The 27,460-nt window shown below is 41.9% G+C and overlaps 1 protein-coding gene across 13 annotated transcripts in view; it reads left to right on the forward strand.

Annotated features, from left to right (window-relative positions):
* CADPS (calcium dependent secretion activator) overlaps positions 1 to 27,460 on the forward strand; it is a 562,280-nt gene that overhangs the window by 249,699 nt on the left and 285,121 nt on the right. For all 13 annotated transcript variants that reach the window (XM_061622068.1, XM_061622066.1, XM_061622061.1 and 10 more), the window contains exon 6: positions 2,067 to 2,188. In XM_061622068.1, coding sequence (XP_061478052.1) covers positions 2,067 to 2,188 — 122 coding nt within the window. The remainder of the gene's footprint in view (positions 1 to 2,066; positions 2,189 to 27,460) is intronic.

A 27,460-nucleotide genomic window follows, 5' to 3' on the forward strand; every position in this document is an offset into this window, starting at 1 on the left:
TGTTTGTTTATTATTTATTTAATCTATATCCCACCCTTCCTTCCAGTAGGATATATATTTCAGTAATATATTTGCCAGGCTATATCTGCTTTATCCAGCTTTATTTCACTAATTTATTCATATTTATGCACACCTTCCCCAATGCATGCATTTTTAGTAAACTTTGGAGAGCTGTATTGCGAAATTCAGATGTGTGAATGTCAAAGGATGGGTTGTGTTTTAGTTGTCATATCGTTTTGGACAGTGTGAATTTGATAGATTCAGCTTTAGACGAGAACTGAATCAAAGTCCTTCTCTATCCGTAGTTCTCAGTCACACAAGTGATCCATGCCCCACATTGCAGAGAAAGATAATACAACTTTCTTCCGTAGGGTTACTACTAGCATCCTAACTCTGTGAATGGTGATCAATCAGAACCTGAGCATGAGCAAAACCTATTCACTTAAACCCTGAGTTCTGAGTCAGACTGGGAAATGGCCTTTGACTGCACACTTAGTGCATGCCTGAGTGGTCAGCAAAGGAACTATCAGGAAGATAGAATGCAAAGACATTACAGCATGGAATTTGGGACCATTCACATGACCGTGGGGCCTTCCGCAGCTGCTTGAACTCAATGCCTGTTGCTAGCCAGCCATCTGCAGCATGCCAAAAACAAAAACAGAACAAGACTGAATGTGTGATAGCAACAGCCATTGCTGGACACGGATGAAGAGAGCCAACTTGAAAAGGAATTTCAACTAGCAGCGGTTGTGTGAATTGTTGCCAATTAACCAATCCATAGTACCTATCTTCCTTGAATTAAATCAGTTAGTTATGCTACCAGGCCACCAGAAGTAGATGAATAACTTGTGGACTGATTGATCTAGTCCCCCTACAAATCAAATTTTTTGAAGAAAAAAATCTTGATATATATGTATTTTTATTAATTTTATGAAGAAATGATACATCAGTTACAGCCTCCAAACATGAGTACTGCTTAACATAAAAAGAAAATGGCATAACCAGAACAAACTTGAAATCCCCCTCCCCCTTTGCTGCAGAATATTGAATTTCAGCCCGTATATAGTGAAAATCAATAAATTCTTGAGGTAATTTTTTTTAAAGCCCAAGATAGGACACATGCACATATCAATATAAATCTTTAAAACTTATACTATTAACCACATATAATTGTAGGTGGTCCAAATTCGAGCATAATGTGGTAGAGACTCTCTACCATGTTATTTTTGATTTCTGTAAACTATAAATAGATACCAAGTTTCATAGAAATTATCTTTCTTGGTGATACCTTTGGACATTTTCAATTTGATCGTTAGTTTTTCCATGAAAGCAAGATACCATGTTTTCCTATACCAATAATCTACTGTAGCTCCTTATAATGTTTTGCAATGTGTAGCTATAGTGATCCTGGTGGCCATCAATAAGTGACCAAATAGAGTTTTGTAGATTATACCTTTGTTTGCTCCTTTGAATAGAGTCAACACTGCCAGTTATAGTGTTCTGTCTATTTGTTTGGAGATTATTATTTCAATTTCATTAAATATTAAAGTCCAAAATTTTTGTACTGAGGCACACTCCCACCACATGTGGTGGTATGTTCCAGCCATTGTGCATCCCCTCCAACATCTGGGGAAGTGTATCCAATTAATTCAAGATAGATGTATTGGTGTTAAATACCATTTGTGAGCTATTTTAACATGGTTTCTCTTATTTGATTGGAAGAGGAGAAAAAATCTTCAGCTTATAAGAACTTTGAGAGAATTCATTCTAATGTTTTTGTGTTTGTTGCTGACTTTCAAGAATTCATTGATTTACAATTAATCAATTCAGGGTTGTTATTTCTTCAGTGTACAAAATATCAATTGCTTCACATACCTGTTTTTGATGCATCCAACCTTTTATGTCTACCCCCTACATTCTTTGTCACCTAGCACAGTAGATTCTCAGGTCCATATCTCACCTGGCTGCTGCTCTCTCAGAAATGCCATATATTGCCCTTGTTTCCAGATCTGATTACTCAGTGCAGGACTTCCTCCAGGGTACTTTTCTTCTTTTTCTTTTAATAGGTTGTCATCATGGAAGTTCAGGGTCTCAAATCCTTAGCACCCAACCGCATTGTATATTGCACAATGGAAGTGGAGGGGGGAGAAAAGCTACAGACAGATCAAGCCGAGGCATCAAAACCGACGTAAGTCTTTCTTGACTTCCATTACATTTTTCCAGGATGACAGGGAAATATACCTTTCCATATGAGATCATCACTCGGACATAAATTAACAACTCCTAAGCTGTGAGTCAGCAAGGGCTTATAGCATTTTCCTCAGTCTTGTTAAAGTTAGTGAGACATATCATAAGGACTTAATTTTAAGTATAAATTGAATTGCTTTACTGAAATTAAAACCAGTGGACTCAAAAGTAGCAGAAATTCTTGCTGATTCTATATTCTGTTCTGTAAGACATTTTATTTCAGTATGACCTGAAAACTCCCAATTAAGGTAGCATGTGGCTCTTTCCTTCAGCCTCTTCCCAAAATTCCCAAGCTGATTCAGGTTACATTTTGCAAATATGAGAACTAGTCCACATACTGAGAAATATGTGCACATTAGTCAAGAATCCATCTTATTCACTGCACCAGCAGCTCAGTAGACAGAACTGCTGGAATTTTGAGCCAGCTTACACAATCCTGTGGATGAAGCTTTACCCTTTCCAGGGAATCGTATAGTGACTGAATACTAGCTAACCTTTCCTATGATGCGCTCAAGAGCCATGGTTCCATGAATTTCCTTGTTATGATTATGCCATTATATGGAGAGAGTGCATACAATGTTATTCTAACATGGATATCTGCATGTCAGTCTAATGGTTCCAGACAGTTATAAATTTGGGAAGAGGGAACTGCCTTTAAGCAATGTGTTTCTGTACAATAGAAGTGGCCAGGTAGGTATTCCTCCAGATTCACCATATATGCTGGAGATATGAGCTTTCTATACATGCTCTTGCTTATGAATGAACAAGCGGGGATGTACAATCTTTGCAATATCTAGGAATGTTCTGCCTTCAGCAGTATCTCCAAACAGCTGCTCTAATCCACTCTAAATCTATCAGGCTGTTCACATACACTGCAAAGCACATTGACCATTGTTTCTAATTTGGTCATTCTCTTTCAATATCATATTTTGCAATCATCCTCCCCTCTTCTTTAATATACCAGGTGCAGGTATATTCTAAACAACCATCTTGGAATCCTTCAGCTAAACCCTCATTGTCATTTAGGCTGTCAATCAACAGTGCAACTGTCTAGACAAGCTTTTAAGCTTTTGCTGTTTCCTGTGCATCTCTATTTGCTTTAGGGTTGCCACTGAAATTTGCAAAAGTGTGGAATGTGGATTAAATATTAAGTTTCCAGTAATTCAAACTCCTTCTGTGAAAAATGCGATGTATTTCAATAATATTTTTTTACATCAAGAAATTTGCATTGCTTCTGGACTTCCCAGGAGGATCCCTACGCCTGTGCAGCCTCTGAGACGAGTTCCGTCTTGGATGAAACTTATCCAGTTTAAATTCAGTCAGAAGGCTCTTTTCTGACTGGGAATAATTTCTTCCGGTTAAAGAAGAAACGTGAGATTTCCCACATAGCTTTGTTTTGATTGTTGGAGTCTGGAATTCGTCAGAATTGTCTGTCTTCCAGCAGCTCAGACAGAGCGAGGATTTTTATGCTAGCTCAGCTGGATAAGTGACCCGTTTTTTTTTATACGGATTAACAGGCAAACATCCTCCTGTCTACATTCATCATTTTCTTATCTATTCAGCTAAAGAGATTTGTCAAAGTAACAGCAATTGAGATAACCTAGGTGAGGTAAGACTTTCCTTTTTTTATTCACGGAACTAAGGGGGAAGAAAATATAAATAACTTATCTTTTTTTTATTGCAAAAAGCTGACATGGAAAATAGCATTTTAAAGATTACAACGGACGAGAGATTTCTGATTGGAAGAGATAAGAAATCTTTTTGATTTATGGCTGGGACTATTTTTCCTGATCTACTTTTTGTTTGACGAATCTGCTCATTCTCTCTGCTACTAGCTATTTCGACGCTGTGAACTAAAGCCGTTCTTACACTTCCGGGCAGATAAGAGATAAGGGCTGTCTAGCGTGTGACGTTAGTTTGTTGGAAAGATTAACTCCTTTGTAACTGGTTAAAGAAATAAGCTGCTCTTTGTTTGGGACATTGAAAATTGAAGGAGTTTTGTTCCTTTGGCTTTAAGAATGACAATTAAGAAGATCATGGATGTACAAGAAGGGACTTTATCTCTAGACATGTTTCAGAAAATAATGAATGGGATTAACTCAATAAAACAAGAACTGAGAAATAATAGACAAGCGTGGAGAATTGAATTTCACGAAATGAGACAGGAGCTGAAAGAAACTCAGGATTCTATGAGAAAGGAGAATAAAGATAGATCTGGAAAACAAAAAAAGGATGAAAGAGAAATTAAAGGCAAGGTTCAAACTATGGAGATTGGCTTAATTGTGGACATGAAAAAAGATTTGGATTTCCTGGCTGTGATGGATCCTGGAGACAAATATTACAGTTTGGAATTCAGCGCTGTCCCTGAAGGAATTGAAGAGATTGGAGATAAAGATATTATCGGTTCAAAAAAATTCTTGGACTGGAAGGATTTGATGGAACTTGAAATGGAGAAAGTTAACAGAATTAATCCCTGTTTTGTGTCAATGGAAAAACCTTCAAGAGATGTACTAGTGTATCATGTGGAAAAGAGGAACAGAGATGCGGCTTTGCAACAATACTTCAGTGATACGTTTGGATTTAATGGCAAGAAAATATCTGTGATGGAGGAAATTCCTATCAGACTTTTATTATATGACTATGACAGCAAGATTTTTGGGTGCGTAAAGATGGAAGATGGAAGATGGACCCAATATGGATAATGACAGAAGAGCGATTTAAAATTACTGGACTTAGTAGATTTGATGAGTTGGATTAATTGGCATGTTTATTTAGAAAAAAAAATTGATTGACATATATTTCAAGGATTGGAAACTTCTCTTTGACTTTTTGTGGAAGATTAAAATGATATGATGTTAATGAGATTTGAAACCAACTAAGATAACCGTTGGAGGAAGGTGATTTTATAATCTATTAAGAGATAGGTTTGTTATATATTATAGATTTATAGCTGAACTATGACAAATCGGAAGTCAATATTCTTTCTTTTATATATATATATATATATATATATTCTTTTTGTATTGTACTAGTTATTGATTTGTGTTGTTTTCTTTTTGTATTGTTTTGGTTTTGAAAATTGGAATAAAAATTAATTGAAAAAAAAAAGAAATTTGCATTGCTTCCAAGCTAGCATTATGTATTCTTGTAATAGCTGTATTCTCATTCTGTTTTATTATTCTCATTTTTGAAAACAATTCTTTTCCACCCTTCCTCTCAAAGGAGCCCAGGGCAGCAAACAATACAGCAATCAAACCTGTCACACCAAACCATCTGCACTCTTGCAATATTTAACTCTTTTGTACCCTAGTAATGCTGTATGGCAAGCTTAAAATACACATGTGCATTCACTGCACCACAACAGTTTGGTGGTTCTGTGTTATGTGAAGACTGTGAGGGGTGGGGGGGAAAGTGAATATTACAAATCCCATTTGATAGTTCAAATACAGATCTGCTCAATTCAGGTGTAGATCCTAAAATTCCATTAAAAATTGTTCCACTTTCTGGATCAGAAAAACCTAGCTAATTTTGCGGACAGAGAGATGGAGATTCAAAGCAGCGCTGATTTCCCTACCTAAATAAGATCTTTGTCATGTATTCTGTCACTTCTCCTGCACCAAATGCACAAGAGTTTATGCTTTTTATTTCTTCCCATCAGTTAAATTATTGAGACTGCCAGCACTTCCAGACTGTTGCTATTTTGGGGTGCGATTCAATCACATCACCAAATTCAGGTTGGCAGTTAAAGTTGATTTGGTGCTCTAGTGCAACAAACCCACTCCCCATCACCAGTCAGACTTTTTGCAATAAGAAGAGTGCCAGGAAAATGCACTGGAAAATGTGGGATACCATTTTCTTGATGTAACATCATATAACCTCCTTGCAAACAAATCAAAATGAATGCTCAATAAACAACAGACAACATTGCACAAACAACTCAGGATGAGTGCTTAATAAACAGATCATCTGGAAGAGAGCTGTCTTTTGTGCTGGTTATCCTTCGCAAAAAATATTTGGATAAAATGTATGGTAAAACTTTCATAAAGTCACCAAATCAAGTATCAAGAGCCATTTATCCCAATCCTATTTCATGCTGCAAGCAATCCTGTCCCTAAAGCAGCCTTAAGTGGAAACTTCCCTGTGATGTTCATAAAAACAAATTGTGATAAGATGTTCTTTAATTCCCTTAACAATGTAAGGTGTTTCTAAGGGTTTTGTTTTGTTTTGTTTTTTATCTTTACCTTTTTACTTGTATCTTTGCCATGAATATAGACCTTATTTGCTACAATTAAAATCAGGTAGGCAGTTTGGGGTATCATGGTTTAAAATGTTTCTTCAAAAACCTGCCCAATATTTACCTTCCCTGTTTTTCAAAGGAAACAAGGTTTAAAAAAATAGCCTCACTTCAAGAGATCTGACAAAGAAAAGACCCTGTCATGTCACATTTGTTCCTGGTATTTGTACCTGATCCACAGAAATTAGGGCTGCAGTCCTATACTCACTTACCTGGCAGTAAGTCCCCCTAGAGTCAATGGGGTTTATTTCTGAGTAGATGCATGGGACTGCACCGTAAATTCTTCATCTCCAGTTTGCTGAGGACACTGAATACCCTTGAGAAACAAGTTTGCATTCAACAGGTTTGATTAATCTGCTTCGCTTAGGTTTCTGGAGATGCTGAGTCAGCTATGCCTCTTTCAAATACTCAGAGGCTGCTTATCACCATTCACTCACATAAACAAGAAACAAATCAGATAATGAATGTTATCTTTAGTTTTGAGTTATTACTAGTAACCATGGACAATTAAAATGCAGAACCTGGGGAAGCTTCTTTATCAAAAGCTTCCTTGAGGCCCTTGTAGTTTCACAGCACCAACAGTTTCTGTTCCATCCAAGAACGTAAGAACATCAAGCAGAACCCTGCTGGATCTTGCCAAAGGCCCATCTAGTCCAGCTCTCTGTTCTCACAGTGGCCAACCAGATCTCTATGGGGAGCCCACAAGCACGATCTGAGCACAAGAGTGCTCTTCCAACCTGTAATTCCCAGCAGCTGGAACTCCCTTGCTTTTCAAATTTTCTACCTTCATAGAACTCCGTATCAATATATTTGCTGAAGGACCTTTATTTATTTATTTATTTATTTATTTATTTAATATCTCACTCTTCCTCCTAGAAGGACCCCAGGGCAGCAAACAAAAACACTAAAAACACTCTAGAACATATTAAAAACAAAAGACTTGAAAACATATTAAAACAAAATATCTTTGAAAACATATTCAAACAAAGCATCTTTTTTTAAAAAAACATCTTCAGAACATATTTTTTTAAAAGAGCTTTAAAAACCTTTAAAAAATTAACTCCAACACAGACGCAGACTGGGATAAGTTCTCTACTTAAAAGGCTTACTTGCCAAATAACCCCACATAAAGCAGGCCCTAGGGTTAGGCAGAGTGAGGTGGCTGCCTCAAGCAACGGATGCTGTGGTAGCAGAATAAGCATAAGCATTCCCCATGAGCTAGCATTTATTTATTTATTTATATCCTGCCCTTCCTCCCAGTAGGAGCCCAGAGCGGTGAACAAAAGCACTAAAAACACTTTAAAAAAATCATAAACACAGACTTTAAACTATATTAAAACAAAACATATTTAAAAACATTTTGAAAAAGCTTTTAAAAATCTTTTAAAAAATTAAAAAGCAATTCCAACACAGACGCAGACTGGGATAAGGTCTCAACTTAACAAGCATGTGCTGAGCCACTTAAGCTAGACTGCTGCCCTCAGGCACAAAGGAGGACATTGTCCCATCCATAGGCACCCACAGAGAAGGGTGCAACTGCCCTCGGAAGAATTGTAATCCCCAGATTCCTAGCTTGAGGTAAAATGTAAAGGCACTATTCTTCCCATTTTTTTGTGAAAAACTAGCCTGTTCCCACCTTTCAGTGTTTTACTTGTCATCCCCCTGGGAAAAATCTTGTGGATGCCCAAGGTTCCACCCTAAACTGTTATTACTGACCGAAGTACCTTATAGATTTAAAGTGGTGTATAAATGATGAATAGTAATAACCCCAATATATCTTAACTAGTTCCCAGTTACCATTTTTCTTTAGTGCCACTGCTGTGTTTGTGTGCAGATGTGGCCATTTTAAAAGTTGGTCATTTTCAGCCTACAGAATTCTCATCTGACTTCTTGGTTTTCTAGGATGTGCTTCCCTTGACAGGAGAACAGACTTTCAGTGTGAGAACTTGTGTTAAAATCTGAAGGGGAATGTTCAGAATGTAGTAATGTCTATGTTTTAAAGGTCACATGGTCAACACTGTATTGGAATGAAAGGCAGACTATCTGTGATGTATTTTGCAAGATTCATCTTTACTTAAGAGGCTAAAGCTTTTGACTCACACAGGGGTCCTTCATCACAAGTGTGGAAAACAAATTTTAAAATTGTTTGAACATAGTAGCATTCAAAATACTGTGTTCAGATCTGAAGACCTATGCCTGATGAACATCTGTGTCATTTGAAAACCTTTCTCTTCTTTTCAGTATGCCCAGTAATCATACCCACACTATTTAGTGTCCTATGAAAGATCCAGGGTACACATGGAACTCTTGTGCCTGTGGCCTATCCCATTCATCTCAATGGAGAAGCAGATTGTTATGTGCAAGGTATGCATAGATGAATGTATTTCCATTGAAATGAATGGGGCGGAGGTGAGCAGCTGGGAGAATATTCACTATATTGGGGCAAGCATCTTACTATGTGCATATAAAAACAGTTAAGTTTATTTTTCAAGAGGGGGTGAATGCTCATACAAGTAAATTCTAACATTGTTTTCTCAAATCATTACTGCAGTTCTGTTTTTACTCTTTTGTTCCCTCCACTCATTGTAAAGCAGCATTAAGTCTGAATTCTTTATTTGTTTTTGGAACAGCTAGTAAATTTTAAATGAGAAATGTTGCTGTAATGTCTTCTACGTTATGTATAAAGCAAAAATCTGATCATCAAGAAATTCACAAGAGACTATGGCTAGTTTAGGGGTGCAGGTAGCTGCAGCTTGGGGGGGAGAAGAGACACGGGAGACCATCTACAGCTCACTAGTGCCATCTAGTAGTTGAAGAGCAACATGACATGATTCAGTGAGGACCCCTGTCAATGCATGGTGTTCCTCTGTGTGTGTGTATCTGCGTGTGCGCCTTTGTTGGCATGAACCGGTCAGTGAGCAGTTAAGCTGGAAATGAGTTATATACCAAGACACTTCAATTTCTTCACTTTAAAGGTCACCGTTATTTCAACTTCTCTAGACGTTTCTTCAAGATAAGACATGCAGCTAATTGGTATGGGGTCAAGGAAGCAGGCAGAGATAAACAGCACAGTCAAGCACAAATGAGGCCTAAAGCAGGCATTGTCCAGCAAACCATGATGGGCATTAGATTCGTTTCCATCACCACTGCCCCATCCCTGATGATTGAAGCTGTCCTGTAGCAAGAATTATTTGAAGCCTTCATTAGATACTCCAAAAAAAGCCATTCTGGTCTTCTTGGTTTCCTTTTTGTTATTGTTGTATTATTTCCCCACCCCCACCTCATTCCCCCCATATCCCTCTCTCTTATTAAATCCCAGGATTACATTTCGCATATGGCAATTACTTCAGCAAATTTGTACAGCTATCAACACTTATTGCATCTTTGCTCATAAATTATGTATTTGTTTAATAGATTTATGAGATGCCCCATAAAATAAATTCTCTAGGCATCCACCAGGATAAAATAAATAAATGTACAGTTAAAAAAATACTATAGTAAAATGTGTCCTCCCCTCCAATGTGCATCTGGCCTCATCGTTGCATACATTTTAATGTCAGATCAAGATGCTCCTTTTCCCCCAGTCCCTTGAGGGTGGTGAATGTGATAGCCCTCCCATTGCAGTACTGTTGCTGTTTCCTATTGTAGTTGGTTAGGTTTAATCTATGGTGTAGTAATATTTACATATTACACCATGGATGGGAAACCTGTGGTGCTCCAGGCATTTATTGGACAACAATTCCCATCATCCGTGCAAATTAGCCATGCTGGCTGAAGTTGATGGGAGCTGGAGTTTACTGGAATTGAGCTGTGAACCCCCTGGGAAGAGCAGGCTGTTTACCTTGGCCTTTGACACCCAAGATGTATATTTTTAGGACCCACCCTATTTTTTGATGTTTGTGAGTGTTAGTTGTTTTAAATTATTTTTAAGGATGTATAAGAATTAATAATAATAGCATATAAATAAATAAATCCACAATAAGTTCCACCAACATATTAAACGCAAATGCAAAATTAGCACAGTAAAATATCATACGCAGCATAGAAAACAGCCATCAATTGCATGTATTAAAACCACTAACCATACCACTAGGACTTCAAACTAGATGTCCAAAGATTACAAGCGCATGAAGAAGCTTGTAGCTTACAGCAGAAGAACAATAATTGAGTAGCACTAAGGAGCCACACATCTGAAAGCAGCCATGGTAAAATAAGAATGTGCATGATATAGCATATAAATTTTAATGCAGGGGTGGCCTTAGGGGTGGGCAAGCTGGGCAGTTGCCCGGATGCCAAGTTGAGCTGAGGGGGCGCCAAGCTGAGCCGTGTGGCTGTTTCTTAACGTACTGTTTGCAGTGAGCTAGGGTGTCAAAAAGCAAGTGTCTATAACCTTTTTTTTCAAGGTTCTGCAGGTTGGTTGGGTAACTACCAAAAAAAATCTTCATTTTATAAGCTTTAAAGTATACATCTTTTTCATTTTCCACTTTGATGTCATTTGCGCTAGATAAAAATCAATGGAATGTAGCTTTCCTTTGAGGCAATGTCAACAAGCACTTAGCACAATAATTAATTAGTTAGTTAGTTAATTAAAGCAATGAGCTGTAAGAGATCAGCTGGATAGCTTTTATATAACTTTTTATTATTTTTAAAGATAAAAATAATGGATATTCTAACATAAAGAATGCTTATCAAAAGACAGAAACTGCTACAAAACAAGCAATATTATGAGTAAAACCTGTGATAGTTTTGCTCTGTTGCATGGTGCACTGCCACTGCTCAGAATGTGGCTTTTCAAGCTGTGACTTGTGCAAACAACAGCACAGTGGCTGAGAGATCAAGGTCTTGAGCAACGTCATTCTCGATGGATAATATAGTAAGGGATGTGAACCTCTCTTCCGCCATAGTAGATCACAAGTACATTTGACAAGGGTGTCCATTGTCTGGGGTCTCAGATCCCTTACTTTTCTGAGGGCAGGGTCCCAGAAGGTCCCTATGTCTCTAACATTCTACAAGCCAATCAGCATAAAAGGGAAGTGTGTTAGCTACTGTGAAGAGTCTTCTATTTATTTATTTATTTATTTTATTACATTTCTAGACCGCCCTATAGCAATAAGCTCCCAGGGCGGTGAACAGCATAATAAAACAGATTAAAATACAAGCGGATGTAAATACAATACAGTACACAATAAAACATAATTAAAATTCCAAATTTAAATTCAATTTTAAAATTTTTTAAATTTTTAAAATGCCTGGGCAAAGAGGTAGGTCTTTACCTGGCGCCGAAAAGATAACAGAGAAGGCGCCAGGCGTATCTCGTCAGGGAGGGCGTTCCATAGTTCGGGGGCCACCACCAAGAAGGCCCTAGCTCTAGTTGTCGTTCTCCGTGCCTCCTTATGCGTTGGGACATGGAGAAGGGCCTTCGACGTCGAGCGCAGTGACCGGGTAGGTACATAGCGGGAGAGGCGTTCCGCCAGGTATCGCGGTCCGATGCCGTTAAGGGCTTTATAGGTAAGAACCAACACTTTGAATCTGGCCTGGAAACATATTGGTAGCCAGTGCAGCTGGGCCAGAACAGGTGTTATATGATCAAATTTTTTAGTCCCAGTAAGGACTCTGGCCGCAGCATTCTGCACCAGCTGAAGTTTCCGAACCGTCTTCAGAGGTAACCCTACGTAGAGTGCATTACAGTAGTCCAATCTAGAGGTTACCAGAGCATGGATAACTGTGGCGAGGTTCTCCCTCTCCAGATAGGGTCGTAGTTGGGCTACCAGCCGAAGCTGGTAGAACGCATTCCGTGCCACTGAGGCTACTTGAGCCTCCAGTGACAGGAGCGGATCTAATAAGACCCCCAAACTACAGACCTGCTCCTTTAGGGGGAGTGTAATCCCATCTAGGGCAGGTGGGACATCATCCATCTGGGCAGAGAGCCCCCCCACCAACAGCATCTCAGTCTTGTCAGGATTGAGTCTCAGTTTGTTAGCTCTCATCCAGTCCATTATCGCGGCCAGGCAGCGGTTTAGTACATTAACAGCCTCACCTGAGGAAGATGAAAAGGAGAAGTAGAGCTGCGTATCATCAGCATATTGCTGGAAACGCACTCCAAATCTCCTAATGACCTCACCCAGCGGCTTCATATAGATATTAAAGAGCATGGGGGACAGAACTGAACCCTGTGGGACCCCATATTGGAGTATCCAGGGGTTCGAGTAATGCTCCCCAAGCACCAACTTCTGGAGACGATTCTCGAGGTAGGAGCACAGCCACTGCCAAGCAGTGCCTCCAACTCCTAAGTCCGCAAGACGTCCCAGAAGGATACCATGGTCGATGGTATCAAAAGCCGCCGAGAGATCAAGGAGAACCAACAGAGTTACACTCCCTCTGTCTTTCTCCCGACAGAGGTCATCATACAGGGCGACCAAGGCTGTTTCTGTACCAAACCCCGGCTGAAAGCCCGATTGACATGGATCCAGATAATCAGTTTCATCCAAGAGAGCCTGGAGCTGGCGAGCGACCACACGCTCTAAGACCTTGCCCAAGAATGGAACATTTGCTACCGGTCTATAGTTGTCAAAATTTTCAGGGTCCAAGGAAGGTTTCTTTAGGAGCGGTCTCACCACTGCCTGTTTCAGGCAGGGTGGTACCACTCCCTCTCGTAGGGAGGCATTGATCACCTCCTTGGCCCATCCAGCTGTTCCGTTCCTGCTAGCTTTTATTAGCCATGAGGGGCAAGGATCCAGAGCAGAAGTGGTCGCCCGCACCTGTCCAAGCACCTTGTCCACATCCTCGAGCTGTACCAACTGAAACTCATCCAATAAAACAGGACAAGACTGTGCTCCGGACACCTCATTAGGCTCAACTGCTACAATATTGGAGTCAAGGTCCCGGCAGATGTTCGTGATCTTATCTTGGAAGTGTCTCGCAAACTCATTACAGCGGGCTATTGATGGTATTATTGCGTTCTGAGGCCCAGAGTGTAAAAGTCCCCGAACAACTTTATAAAGTTCCGCTGGGCGGTTAGAAGATGACTGAATGGAGGCAGCAAAGTACTGCTTCTTCGCTGCCCTCACCACCTTCACATAGAGCTTGGTAGAGACCTTCACAAGTGCAAGACCACAGCCGTCGGGAGTTCGTCTCCATTTGCACTCAAGCCTTCTCCTTTCTTGCTTCATCACTCTTAGCTCCGGGGTGAACCACGGAGCCACTTGAGCTCTGCAGAGGAGAGGGCGCACCGGGGCGATCGTGTCAACTGCCCGGGTCATTTCCGTATTCCACAGATTGACCAGGGTTTCGACAGGAGCGTCAGTTTTATCATCCGGAAAACTCCCCAGAGCCTTCTGAAAGCCTTCAGGATTCATTAGCCTCCGGGGACGGACCATCTTAATTGGTCCTCCACCCTTGCAGAGGGGAGAAAACATTGTGAGCCTACACCTCAATAGGCGATGATCTGACCATGACAGAGGAATAGATGTAAAATCCCTTACTCCCAGATCACCATCCCCTGTTCCAGTAGCAAAAATTAAGTCTAGAGTGTGTCCCGAAATATGCGTAGGGCCAGTAACAAATTGAGACAGCCCCATGGCTGTCATGGAGGCCATGAAGTCCTGAGCCGCCCCAGACAAAGTGGTCTCAGCATGAATGTTGAGATCCCCCAATACCAAAAATTTGGGGGATCGCAACACCAGACTCGAGACCACTTCCGTCAGCTCAGTTAGGGAGGCTGTTGGGCAGCAGGGTGGATGGTACACCAACAGTATTCCCAGTCTGTCTCGCTGGCCCAACGTAATATGAAGACACTCCAGATCATTAGCTACCTGGATAGGGTGCCTAACAAGAGGGATGGAACTTCTATAGACCACAGCGATTCCCCCTCCCCGACCCTCGGATCTACCCAGATGCTGAACCGAGTACCCAGGTGGGCACAGCTGGGAGAGATTGATGCCTCCCAGATTGCTCACCCAGGTCTCGGTAATAAACGCCAGATCGGCTGCCTCATCCATAATTAAATCATGGATGAGGGAAGCTTTATTATTTACTGATCTGGCATTAAGAAGCAGCAACTGGAGATCCGAGAGTTGGCTGATAGAACTACCAGCAATCCTGTGGATGTGGGGAGGACCGGAACACGGTACAGCCACTAATTGTCTGGGCCGAGTTCCCCTCAACTGGCATGTCCTCCTCACAACACCATACCTCCCATTACCCGTCACTATGCTAACAGGGGCCCCCTCTGGTCCCCCCTCCCAATACCCTATCCTCCCGCCCAGGCACATAGTAAAATAAAATAAAAATACACACACACTCACAACATACAGTCATACCAGCATCCACTCATCCAATTCAGGTCTACACGACAACCACAGTCCCGTACTCCCTGCGCACCAACGCAGCTCTCAAACCGTTCTTCTTCCCGGACAAAGCACCGCCTGCAAAAGGTCCAGATGACAGTACAATGCAAGGCAAAGGACCACTAAGGCAAGCGCAAGCCACAAAGGTAGAGATGGAACCACACCAGCAGCAAAGAACGCCAGCCAGTCACGGGAATCATGGAGCGCAAACGACAATAGGAATGAGCGCAGCAACAGCAGCAGCGATGAAGGGCACAGCCAGGCCCCGATGGAAAACCAAAGCTGCCGCCCAGCAATGCCCGGCCACAGTCCCCACAGCAGCAGGACGACCAAAGCCACACAAGCAGAAAACGAAGCCCGGCAACAAGGACAGCGTGGACACAGCAGCTGCGGCAGCGAAGACAGCGACGACAGCGGGAGGCGACAAAGGCACAGCATGAGCGACAACAGCAGGAAGCGCCGCAACAGCGGCAACAAAGAGCACAACGATGCAAGCGGCAGGAGACAGGGCAACGGCATGCAACCACAAGCAGAGCCCACAAGCCGCGGCCGAAACCGCCGGCAGCAACAGGAAGCGCCGCGCCGCGGCTCGACACCAGCTGGAAAGGTAGGAGGCCTTGCTCAGCCCCGACTTCAATTTTTACTCCTCCTACTTCGACGGCAGCAACAGGGAGCGCCGCGCCACGGCCCGACACCAGCTGGGAAGGCAGGAGGCCCCGCTCAGCCCCGGCTTCGATTCCACTGCGGCGCCGTGGCCCGACACCAGCTGGGAAGGTAGGAGGCCTTGCTCAGCCCCGGCTTCGATTTTACCTCTCCTACTTCGAGCCCAGCCGTCCTCGGCATCCACAATATAGTCACTATTCTCGGGGGGGGGGAAATGGGTGGCACCAAAATCTTTCACACATTCAGTTACTCTCCACACACTCCCAAATAAGCGTAGATGGCGTTCAAAAGATGTTAAAAGATATTTAAAAAAGGCAAGCGGCAGGAGCTCCAAACATAGGCTCCTCCACCTACACCACCATCTTATTGCCTAACATGCTTCCTTGTCCTTCCCTGCTGATTGGAGCCAATCAGAATGAAAGAAGGTGAGTCAGCCACTGAGAAGGTTCTTCTCAGTAGTTAACATTCACCCATTTCATGCTTATGGGCTCCTAGGGACATTGGTTGTCGTGAGAAGGCATTAACAAGGATCTCATTCTCAAACCAGCACCAAAAAGGGTGGGAGGGGGCATGGCTGTGACTAACATGAAGGGACTGTGCACTTCTAAATTTCCCACTACATTACTGAATCTTGATGACCTTCAGTTTGGAGAACCTATGCTAGCCACTGGCAACTGTAGATGGAAGGGTCAGGAGAATGTATAGTGCTACCCAGGCCTCTCGTTGGAGGCAGAGCTCTCACCATTTTCTACATTAATGGAAACTGGATTGTCTACACTCCTCATTAAGTACTCCCAGTCCCACATTCACACTATCACTTCATGAAGAACGCAGGCTAAAGCAACATCTTCATACTATTTGCATCTTTCAGCAACTGAACCTGCTGCTGTGTGTTGCTTTTTTGGTTCTGAGCCCCAGTCAGCTTTTTAGAAGATATTTTCAAAAATACCCCAGTCAAGACATTTATATACCCCACCATGGTAGGTGGTATAGTGGTGTCAACCTCACTTGTGCTACAAAACTGGTTGACATACAAAGCAGTTGCTATGCTTCGTCATAAGATTACTACAGCTCTATAATTTGGGCAGTGGTAATTTTTAAAGTAAAAAAAAAACACAGCAAAGGAAAAAGACTGAAGAAGAAGCTACAGCCTGGGAGGCTGTAATACATGGTGATGCTGTCCCTTGAACACTAGTTATACTACTCTATCAGCGGGCTTGCTTCTTATAACTAAGGAAACAGTATTGGAGCTCAAGGAGGAGAGCTTGCAGCAGGAGTGCACTGAAAGTAGAGCAGCAAATAAGAGGTAGCTCACTCTGGGCATTTTTCATAGACATTGCTGGGGGAAAGCCTAGTAGCAAGCCCTGTTACACTGCTATATTTGCGATCCTGCACAAGCCATACAACTTGGTAACACTGCGATGCCCCCAGAGAGGGGGGCAACCGGGACAATTTGTTCCAGGCCCACACAAAGCAAGGGGCCCCTGCCTCAGTTCCTGTGCATACCATTAACCCCTGCCCTGACTAGGGTTGCCATATTGCCCGGATAGCCGGGTTTTACCCGGATTCTATGCATGCCACCCGGCGCCCGGCTAGCCCCTTACATGGCCCGGATTCTCAGCTTTAATTTAAAAAAAAAAAGTTTCTAGGTGGTCCGGTTCTCGAGATATACATAAAAATGTTAGCCACCCCCCTCGACTGTTAAATCTTTCTTTAAACAGTACTGTACTATAGCATTTTGTAGCTTTAACCCCGCCCGTTCAGCATTGCAGCCAATCAGGGATTGTGTTTCAGTTTCATTGACCTCAGGCAGTGTCTAGAAAGCAAAATGGTGGTTTCACACACCACCACCCCGTTTATCTGTAAATCTCATAAATTGGGTAAGTATATACATTTCAGTTTTTTTTCCTCTTGTGTGCAGGAGTCAGAGCTTGGGCAGTGTTTTGAAAACCTTCCCAATACTTGCTTTTTGTAAAAGCAATGCTAATCCCATATGCCCAAAGTAAATCCCATTTAATTCAATAGGACTTACTTTGAGTAGACATGTTATGAATGTGCTGAAAATCAATGGGACTTTGGAGTGAATGTAAAAAAGAATTATGCTTGTGTTCTAACTCTTTCTGACTCCAGTCCAATTTTAAAGCAAGTAGGCAGGGCTTACTTAGGTATTACAGTTTTTATTCTGTAGGAAAGTAATACTGATTTTTTAAAAACTAACACTGATTTTTCTGCAATGACCAACTGGTTTGACAATAAACTATTATATGGGCTGTATGTATTTATACATCTGCTGTGTGTGCGTGTGCGTGTATGGAGTCTTTCCAACACCTCTGTGAGGTAGGGTTGGAAACCAATGCAGCTCACAAGAAGAAATAAAGCCATTTAAAATCCAATGACCATAAAACAAGTATAAACAGTTGCAAAACAGCGTAAAGTGGCATGATTCGGAATTTTGGGTTGTGTGAATGAAGTTGCTTATCACCTGAGGTTGCAGTTCTGTCCCTGTTTGAGTAAGCCCCACTGAATACGCTGGGACTTGCTTCTGAATAAATAAACTTAGGATTGCACTATAAATATCTTTACAGTTTGTGTAAATAATAAATATATTTGATAGTCATGCTTATATACATATTTCTTCATTTATTATATTTTTGGTTTTTGGTTAGGAATCCTGACTGGTTGTGAGATGCTTAGTTTTTTGCCTTATAGGAATCTTGTTGTGGTTGGTATGGTATTACATTTAGGAAAGTGTTACTGCCTTCTGTGTTTTTTTTTCCTGTTTGCATTTCACTTATCTTTAACCTCACTCCGTTACAGCCATAGAAGCAACAGCAGCATATGCAAGATAATTAACTCCCATTAGTGATAAGAACAAGAATTTATAATTATTATTTCAATTAAAACAAGAGGCTTCTCAATACTTTGAAGAGGACCAGATATTTATTTTCTTTCTGAGCCCAGGACTGGGTCTTTCATGATGCCCAGGGAGCAGGAGAGTAGTCGATAAGACAGACATCCTGGCATTGGTAATCTAATTAGCAAGGTATGTGTGGGGTTGTTGCACACTTCCAGGCCCAGTTTCATTTTCAGTATGGAGGTGGAACCTGTGTAGATGTGGTTGATCAAAGGGAGAAGAAATTTTGAGTTAAGCAAAGCTCTGCTTTTATAAAACCTAAGAAACATACAGATACTTTGAATGTCTGAGTGCCTGCACCAATGGAATACTGGAGGAACTTGTAAAACTTGCTGCAACAGTATTTAGAACTGAGCATGTGGTGTGAAAGACTCCTTTTCCTAACATTTTGGCTTGTTTTTCTCCACCCACCACATCTCTGAAATATATTGTATATGTTATGGTTAACCGTGCTGCTGCCCTGACTTACTTTATGTTTGTTGCTATTTTGTGTTTTTATTATGTTTTTATATTGATTGTGTATTTTTATTGTTTTTATTATATTTACTATATTTGTAAGCTGTGCTGAGCTCTGTTTTTAACAGCAAAAGAGCAGGATATAAATTCTCTTAATCAATCAATAAATACTCCATAGTGTTGGAAACTAGAGTCTAGGCATTTAAGGCTGAAAATGTTGCTTAAAAAAAAAGATTTCTCACATCTTTCCCCAGTTTGTGGTGGTAATTCCTAGGCACAAAAACAAAACAACTGGACAATCCAAATATTAATATGCAAATATTTGCATAATATGCAAATAATATGCAAATAATTTGCATAATATGCAAATTAACCTGCCCGGATTTGTGGAACTGGAATATGGCAACCCTAGCCCTGACCCTACCACATTGTTCACCAGAATTCTTGGTATTTTGTTTAAAGTTTTCATAGAAAGAGAAAATGGTATATTTGAGTGTAAGATGACACTGAATCTCAAAATGGGACATAATGGGACCTCCCTGGCCACTGTAGCAGAGCTTGGAAAAGTTTTTTGAACCATAGCTCCCATCAGCCCAATCCAGTGGCCATGCTGGCTGGGGCTGCTGGGAGCTGTAGTTCAAAAAAGTAACTTTTCCAAGCTCTGCACTGTAGTGAAATGTGTCTTTAGGTTAGATGCACAGCAAAGAAAGAGTTAACTTTCTCTAGAGGGTATTACACACCCTAGGGGAGCTAGAATGATTTAGTTACTGGAGTTAGTTAGTCAGTGTTGCAATGCTCGGTGAGGCCTAGCACAGAACAAGCTCAGATGTTTTTAAGAACTATTAAATAAAGAAGATCTGTTTTATCCTTGGTCTCATCCTGATCAATATAACATGGTGTCAGAAGTTAAGAAATCCTCATAATGTCTCCAGAGTAGCAGAGCTCCTGGAACAACTGGGAAAAAAAAAACCAAAGGAAAGCAATGGCAAAGTTTTCCCCACCAGAGGCCTTTGATTTCACCAGGCCTGCAGCATGGCCAGATTGGAAGCAGAGGTTTTCCAGATACCGCATTGCTACAAAACTGAATGAAGAGAAGGAAGAAATTTAGGTATGCTCCTTGATTTATGCCATGGCCAGCAAGCAGAGCAGATATTTAAATCATTTGAGTTTGCTGCTGCGGAGGCCCAGGATGACTATCTCCTAGTCCTGGGGAAATTTGATGAATATTTTTTGCCAAAGAAAAATCTCATTCATGAGAGGGCATACTTTCACCAGAGACATCAGAAACCAGGGGAATCTGCAGAGGCCTACATAAGATGGCTACATGAGAAAGCTGATGAATGTGCTTTTGGGGACACCAGGAGTGAAATGCTCAGAGACCGATTGGTAGTGGGAATTTTGGATAAAGACCTGTCCCAGAAGCTGCAGATGGAATCCAATCTCACTTTGGAGATGGCTGTGTGTGCTATTCACACTGCCAGAACAATATCAGTTCCACTACTACCCAAAATAAAGGCAGAACTGGATAGAATGGTTTACTGTGAAGTCATAGAACCTATCACAGAACCTACTGATTGGTGTGCACCAATGGTTCCAGTACCAAAAAAAGACAGAACAGTACGCATATGTGTGGATCTAAAACAACTAAATAAAACTGTCAAGCGGGAAAAGTACATTCTTCCTACTATGGATGATACCCTGCCACAGTTAGCTGGTTCCCGTGTATTTTCATTGCTTGATGGTGCAAGTGGATTCTGGCAGATCCGCCTAGCAGCCAACACTGCTAAATTGACTACATTCATCACTTCTTCAAGAGATTGGCATTTGGAATTTCCAGTGCACCTGATCTGTTTCAGAGAGAAATGTCGAAGTGTTTATGGACGATGTGCTGATTTATGGTGCCACAATGGGAGAACATGATGAAAGATTGGCCAAAGACTTAGCAACAGTAAAGGCAGCAGGGTTAAGACTCAGCAACAGCAAATGCATCTTATGCCAGAAAGACCTTACATATCTTGGACACTGCATAAATGAGCATGGTGTGAGTCCAGATCCTAAGAAAGTAGAAGCCATTTCCACAATCAAACCTCCAGACTCCATCATAGGACTGAAAAAATTTTTGGGCATGGTACATTATTTAGGACGCTCCTTGCCAAATTTGGCAGAGAAACTACACCCATTAAATACACTTTTGAAAGCAGACAGCACATGGTGCTGGGGTCCAAGCCAAGAAAAGGCCTTCTCAACAGTGAAAAAACTCTTTAACAGAGGCTCCAGTACACGAAGTTAACTGGCAGACCATAGTGAGTGCTGATGCCAGCAGTTATGGCCTGGGAGGAGTACTACTCCAAAATCATGATGGAGAGTTGAAACCAGTGGCCTGTTGCTCAAGAACGCTAACAGAAGCTGAGACCTGATATGCTCAGCTAGAAAAGGGATGTCTAGCTGCTCTTTGGGTTTGTGAAAAATTCTCAAAATATCTCTGTGGGCTAGAATCATTTACATTCTGGACAGACCATAAACCCTTGGTACCGCTGATAAATTGCAAAGACCTGGATCGAGTACCAATATGATCTCAGTGACTCCTTTTAGGCATGATGAGGTACAATCCTCAACCAGAATACAGACAAGGCAAGACTCTTGTTATAGCAGACACACTGTCAAGAAATCCACTGGAAACTCCAGACCCTGAAACAACCCAGTTAACTGAGGAAATCAAAGTCTATGTAAATCTTCTACAAGCTTCTAAACCAGTATCAACTACAGTCCTTCAACGCATTCAAGCACACTGACCCAGACCTTTCAATGGTGCTGAAATTTGTCAGAACTGTTTGGCCATTGTACTTGTCTGAAGTGACAACTAACCTTAAACCTTTCTTTGCAGAAAAGGAAAGCCTTACAGAGTTGGAAGGAACAGTCCTATTTGGTGTCATTCCTGCTACAATGCGACAGGAAATATTGGGAAAACTCCATGAAGGTCATCAAGGAATCACTAAGTGCAGAGAACGTGCAAGAATGACTGTTTGGTGGCCACGAATAGGGCAAGACCTCAAGGCAATAACAGCGAACTGTGAGTTTTGCCAGACAAATAAACCTTCACAATGGAAGGAACCACTCATTACCACTCCATTGCCAGATAGACCATGGAAGAGAGTGGGAACAGACATCTGTGAGTTACGAGGACAAAAGTACTTAGTCGCAATAGACTATTTCCCCAGATACATAGAGATTGCAAACATGCCTGATTCAACAAGCTCTACTGTTATCATTTGCCTGAAAAATATATTTGCCAGATGGAGATGCCCAAATGAACTAGTAACAGATAATGGACTGCAATTTGCAGGGAGTTTACTTTGCTTGCAAAGAAATATGACTTTTGTGACATTACAACCAGTCCCCATTACCCACAAGCCAATGGGGAAGCAGAGAGAGATAAGTGAATCTTATGTCAGGAAGATCCCTTCCTAGCACTGCTAAGCTACCGAGCAACACCTATCAATACAATTTATTTATTTATTTTATTTATTATTTCAATTTATATACCGCCCTTAGCAGAATAGCTCTCAGGGCGGTGAACAAACAAGATAAAATACAATATATCATAATAAAAATCATAAAAACATATACAAACAAACAACAAAAAACACTACAAAAACACAATACGACAAAAATTAAAAATACGGATTAAAAGATTAAAATGGTTAAGAAAATTAAAATGCCTGGGAGCATAAAAAGGTCTTTACATGGTGCCGAAAAGATAAAAGTGTAGGCGCCAGGCGTACCTCTTCGGGGAGGCTGTTCCACAACTCAGGGGCCACCACAGAAAAGGCCCTAGATCTAGTAACCACCCTCCGGGCTTCCCGATGGGTTGGTACCCGGAGGAGGGCCTTAGATTCTGAACGAAGTGAACGGGTAGGTTCGTATCGAGAGAGGCGTTCCACAAGGTATTGAGGTCCCACGCCGTGTAAGGCTTTATAGGTAAGAACCAGCACCTTGAATCTCACCCGGAAGCAAATAGGAAGCCAGTGCAGACGCGCCAAGACAGGTGTTATATGCGAAGACCGACTGGTCCTCGTCAGTAGTCTGGCAGCTGCGTTCTGCACCAGCTGAAGCTTCCGAACTGTCTTCAAGGGCAGCCCTACGTAGAGCGCATTACAGTAATCCAATCTTGAAGTTACCAGAGCGTGGACAACGGAGGCGAGGTCGTCCCTGTCCAGATAGGGGCATAGTTGGGCTACCAGACGAAGATGGTAAAACGCATTCCGTGCCACCGAGGCCACTTGGGCCTCGAGAGACAGGGAAGAGTCGAGAAGAACCCCCAAACTACGTACCTGTTCCTTCAGGGGGAGTGTAACCCCATCCAGAACAGGGTTAACATCCACCATCTGAGCAGTGAAGGCATTCACCAACAATGTCTCGGTCTTGTCTGGATTGAGTCTCAGTTTATTAGCTCTCATCCAGTCCATTATCGCGGTCAGGCAACGGTTCAGCACATCAACAGACTCACCTGAAGAAGATGAAAAGGAGAAATAGAGCTGCGTGTCATCAGCATACTGATGGCAACGCACTCCAAAACTCCTGATGACTGCACCCAGCGGCTGCATGTAGATGTTGAAAAGCACAATGAAGTGCAGTCCTGCACAACTGATAGTGGGAAGACAAGTAAGAACACCAATTCCAACCATAGAAGCAAAACTGTATCCTAAGTGGCCTGATTTGGGAAAGGTCCATGTCACAAACAACATGGCTAAAAGAAACTACAAATATTACTACCACAGACATTATGGAGTGAAGACACTTCCAAAATTACAACCCGGTTCACAAGTAAGACTGAAACTGGACAACCAGAAAGGATGGTCTGAAGCAGCAACAGTCCAGAGCCAAAGTCAAACACCCAAGATCTTATGTTGTCACTACCAACGATGGAACATTCCGAAGGAACAGGAAACATCTACAGTTGGTTCCCAAACCACAACCAACAAAGTGAGAATTCAGAGGCAGAAATACAAGAAGAGCAGAATTTATTGCCAGAACAACCTCAAAAGACTGAGAACAAATAACTGACAAATTCTTGTGAGCAAGCATTATCTGCCAAAGACAGCCTATCTCTTGAGAGTCCGAAGAGAGTGACATCCAGAGGAAGAGTAATTCAAAAACCAGAATGTTATAGAGATTAAATGTTATTCTACATAATGTTTGCTGATAGGAAAACCCCCACAAAATAAGTTAGAACTCAAAGAAAGGGTGATGTAGTGAAATGTGTCTAGGTTAGATGCACAGCAAAGAGTTACCTTTCTCTAGAAGGTATTACACACCCTAGGGGGAGCTAGACTGATTTAGTTACTGGAGTTAGTTGGTCAGTGTTGTGGTGCTGGGTGAAGCCTAGCACAGAACAAGCTCAGATGTTTTACTGTTTAAGAATTATTAAATGAAGAAGCTCTTATTTTATTCTCAGTCTCATCCTGATCAATATAACAGCTATGATGAAGTAAATATTTTACATCTTTGTGTATAAAACAGAATAATAGCTGCTAATCTGAGACTTTAGCTGGCTGTAAAATGTATCCTTGAGAGACTGGAAGGGAAGGACCTGCTTATTAGCTGGGGCTGCAGCCCGACTGTAAGGGAATCTATACCAATCATGATAAGGTAAAATCTTTCTTTATGTCTGCAGTAATAGAGATAAGATTCCTCAGGCAGGCTTATTATTGGCCCAGCCCAAGTCGACCTGGTTGCAGATTTTGTTGTCATGAGAGAAGGAACAGAGAAAGCTTTAAGGAGGCCCAGCAGGAAAAGCATTAAAGTAGTGAGTGAGTGAACCACCACCTAAGGTTCTCAGTGAATGTGCCACTGGAGTGTAATTTTCTGGGGCAGTTATCACATGGAAAGGCACAGGCCCAGGGCCGGCTCCAGGAATGCCGGGGCCCTTGGGCATCAGCCTGCCCTGGGCCCCTCCGCTCCCCTTCCGCGATCTGTGGCAGGAGCCGTGCTACAGATCGCAAGACAGTCCAGAGCTTTCGAGCCACCCGCTGAGCTGCCCGCCATGCCCGCCATCCCCCCTTCACCTACCTTGCTCTGCTGTTCTTTGCAGCTGCGTGCGCTGCGTGCGCAGGGTTGCCATCAAACAAGATGGCGGCCGAGGTTTTCGTAAGGGACTGAAGCCTCTACCGCCATCTTGGTTGATGGCACGCAGCGCGCGCATTGCTGCCATCAACCAAGATGGTGGCAGAGGCTTCAGTCCTTTACTGAAACCTTGGCTGCCATCTTAATTGATGGCAACCCTGCGCGTGCAACGCGTGCAGCCGCACAGAACAGCAGAGCAAGGTAGGTGAAGCGGGGGGATGGTGAGCATGGCGGGCGGCTCCTATCCTGCGATCCTGATCGTGGAAGGGGAGCAGAGGGCCCATCGGAAGCTCCTGTAGCTCCAGGGCCCTCGGGCCAGTGCCCAACTTGGCCGCCCTTTAGAACCGGCCCTGCACAGGCCATAAGGGAGGAATCCTTCCTGAGTGAGTAATGGAGAAGCGGAAGACCACAACCAGAAGACCTGTGAGATTGAGCCACTGGAAGCAGAAAGAAGCTCTGCTAGTAGTGGTTTGGAATTTGAAGGAGGTACTCAGGAGAACTATCCAATTCCTATTCTGTTATCCTCATGTAAGAAAAAATGAAGTACATCTATCATTTTGCATGATCCCAGGGCAAGGAGGAGCTGTGGCTTACAGGCAATAATTCTCACGTGTGGCCCTCAGCTGTGTACACACATGAATGGGTCCTTGTACATGCAGCAGGGCCCCCAACATCACACCAGCTCCCATAAATCCTCTGGATGGCTCTGCAAAGCTGACCACAGGAGGCACCAAAGGCATTCCTCACCAGCCCTGCTCTAGTGGCCCACAAAAGAACTTGACTTATATAATAAAAACAAATCAGGAGTTCCAAAACAGTAGGGATTTGCCACACAGACAGAAGTAGCTTTGCTAGCCTTTGCCCTTCTTAGTGCCTCTAAAGCAACAAAATAAAATCAAATAAGGTGTCAAAATAGTGCAGGCATTCTGGACTCTTATCACTAGTCACTGATGAACTCACAGGTGGACCCAGCAAGTGTCTATGGCACTCAACAACCACATGATACACGAACTTTGCAAGAGATGCGGAAGCTACATAGTTGGTTGCATTTTCCTCCCTGCAGGCTGAGTATTGGGCATATTAGATATCCCTACAGCAGAAATGCTACAAAATGGAATATATTTAGATCTGGTGGAACAAGTTAATAACAATCACAGCAGTGTTTTGTTTTGTTTTAAAAGACCCCTTGTTTGCATATCCTTCATCTTGAAGATGTGCGCAAACACTTTTTTCATGGATATTCTCTCTCTCTCACTCACACACACACAACCTGACAAAGATAAATACTGAGAATTCTCTATGATCTCTGAAATCCCTTCTTGCATTGATTCTGTGTAGTCTAAAAAGCAACCCAAAGGGGAAATAAATTCCATTGTCATTTATTTGTGGCTGATTTGCCTTGTAGCAAACCAGCCAATCACACTCTGTTTCTCATCTCTGGAAAGACTTTACTGACTTTGCTATCTAGGTATTTTCTAAAGCTAATATTTTATGGATGCTAATACAAAACCTTGTGAGCAGAAGCTGTGCACTTAGCATGAATGCAAATAATATTTTAGTGGCCCGAATTAGGCCAAACATCACTATGGCAACTAATGACATCATCCTAAAATCTAGCTTCCCCTAAATCCCATTACTAAATTGTCATTACTGTAATGAAGTGGACATTTCTCAGTTTTATTAAGTATGAATTTATAAGCATCACCAAGGTTTGCTACGTGTGTTTACTCTCATTTAGTTTATTCCCTCTGTGACTAATGCTGTTCTCATAAAGAAAAGCTAATGAAAATTACTGTTTGCATTTGGTTAGTAACATTTGTTGATAACATATGGTTTGGGAACACTTCAGCAAATAAGAAGCTTTTAATAGTAAGCAGAGATAGGCATTGTAGAAAGCAAATGCTCTTAAAATACACAGTGTAAGGTTGTGGGAGGGGTTTTTGCCCATTACACTTCTTACACCTCCATTACATTAAGTCTGTTTCTTCATTCTTGTTTTCATTTTCTTCAGCAAAAATGGTTCTCAAGGGGGGAAGATGCCACCAGGAGAAAGATATTCAGAGAAGAAACTAAGCCTTGTTACTCTAAAATGCATGCAACCAAAAAAAACCTAAGACTGTTCCTTTCTCCTGATCAGTTTAATACCAGTAATTGTGAGAAAATTGCTATTTAGTTGCCATTAATAAATATCTAATGTCCTTTTATTCCCACCAAGTTTGGTTACTGGTGGAATTGTTGAACCAGGAAGTTTCATATTTTGAATACCACTGAGAAATAGGGTTAATTGTTATTAGGTATTTCTCACCATTAGATGCATCAACATGAAAAATTTAAGTCCTGTAGAGCTTGATCATAAAGTGACATTCAGTAGCAGCCAGAAAGAGGTTAATTTGAGAGCAAATCTATGAGGAAGCAAAC

This window comes from Rhineura floridana, chromosome 3, assembly GCF_030035675.1.
Source record: "Rhineura floridana isolate rRhiFlo1 chromosome 3, rRhiFlo1.hap2, whole genome shotgun sequence".
NCBI classification, from domain to species: domain Eukaryota; kingdom Metazoa; phylum Chordata; class Lepidosauria; order Squamata; family Rhineuridae; genus Rhineura; species Rhineura floridana.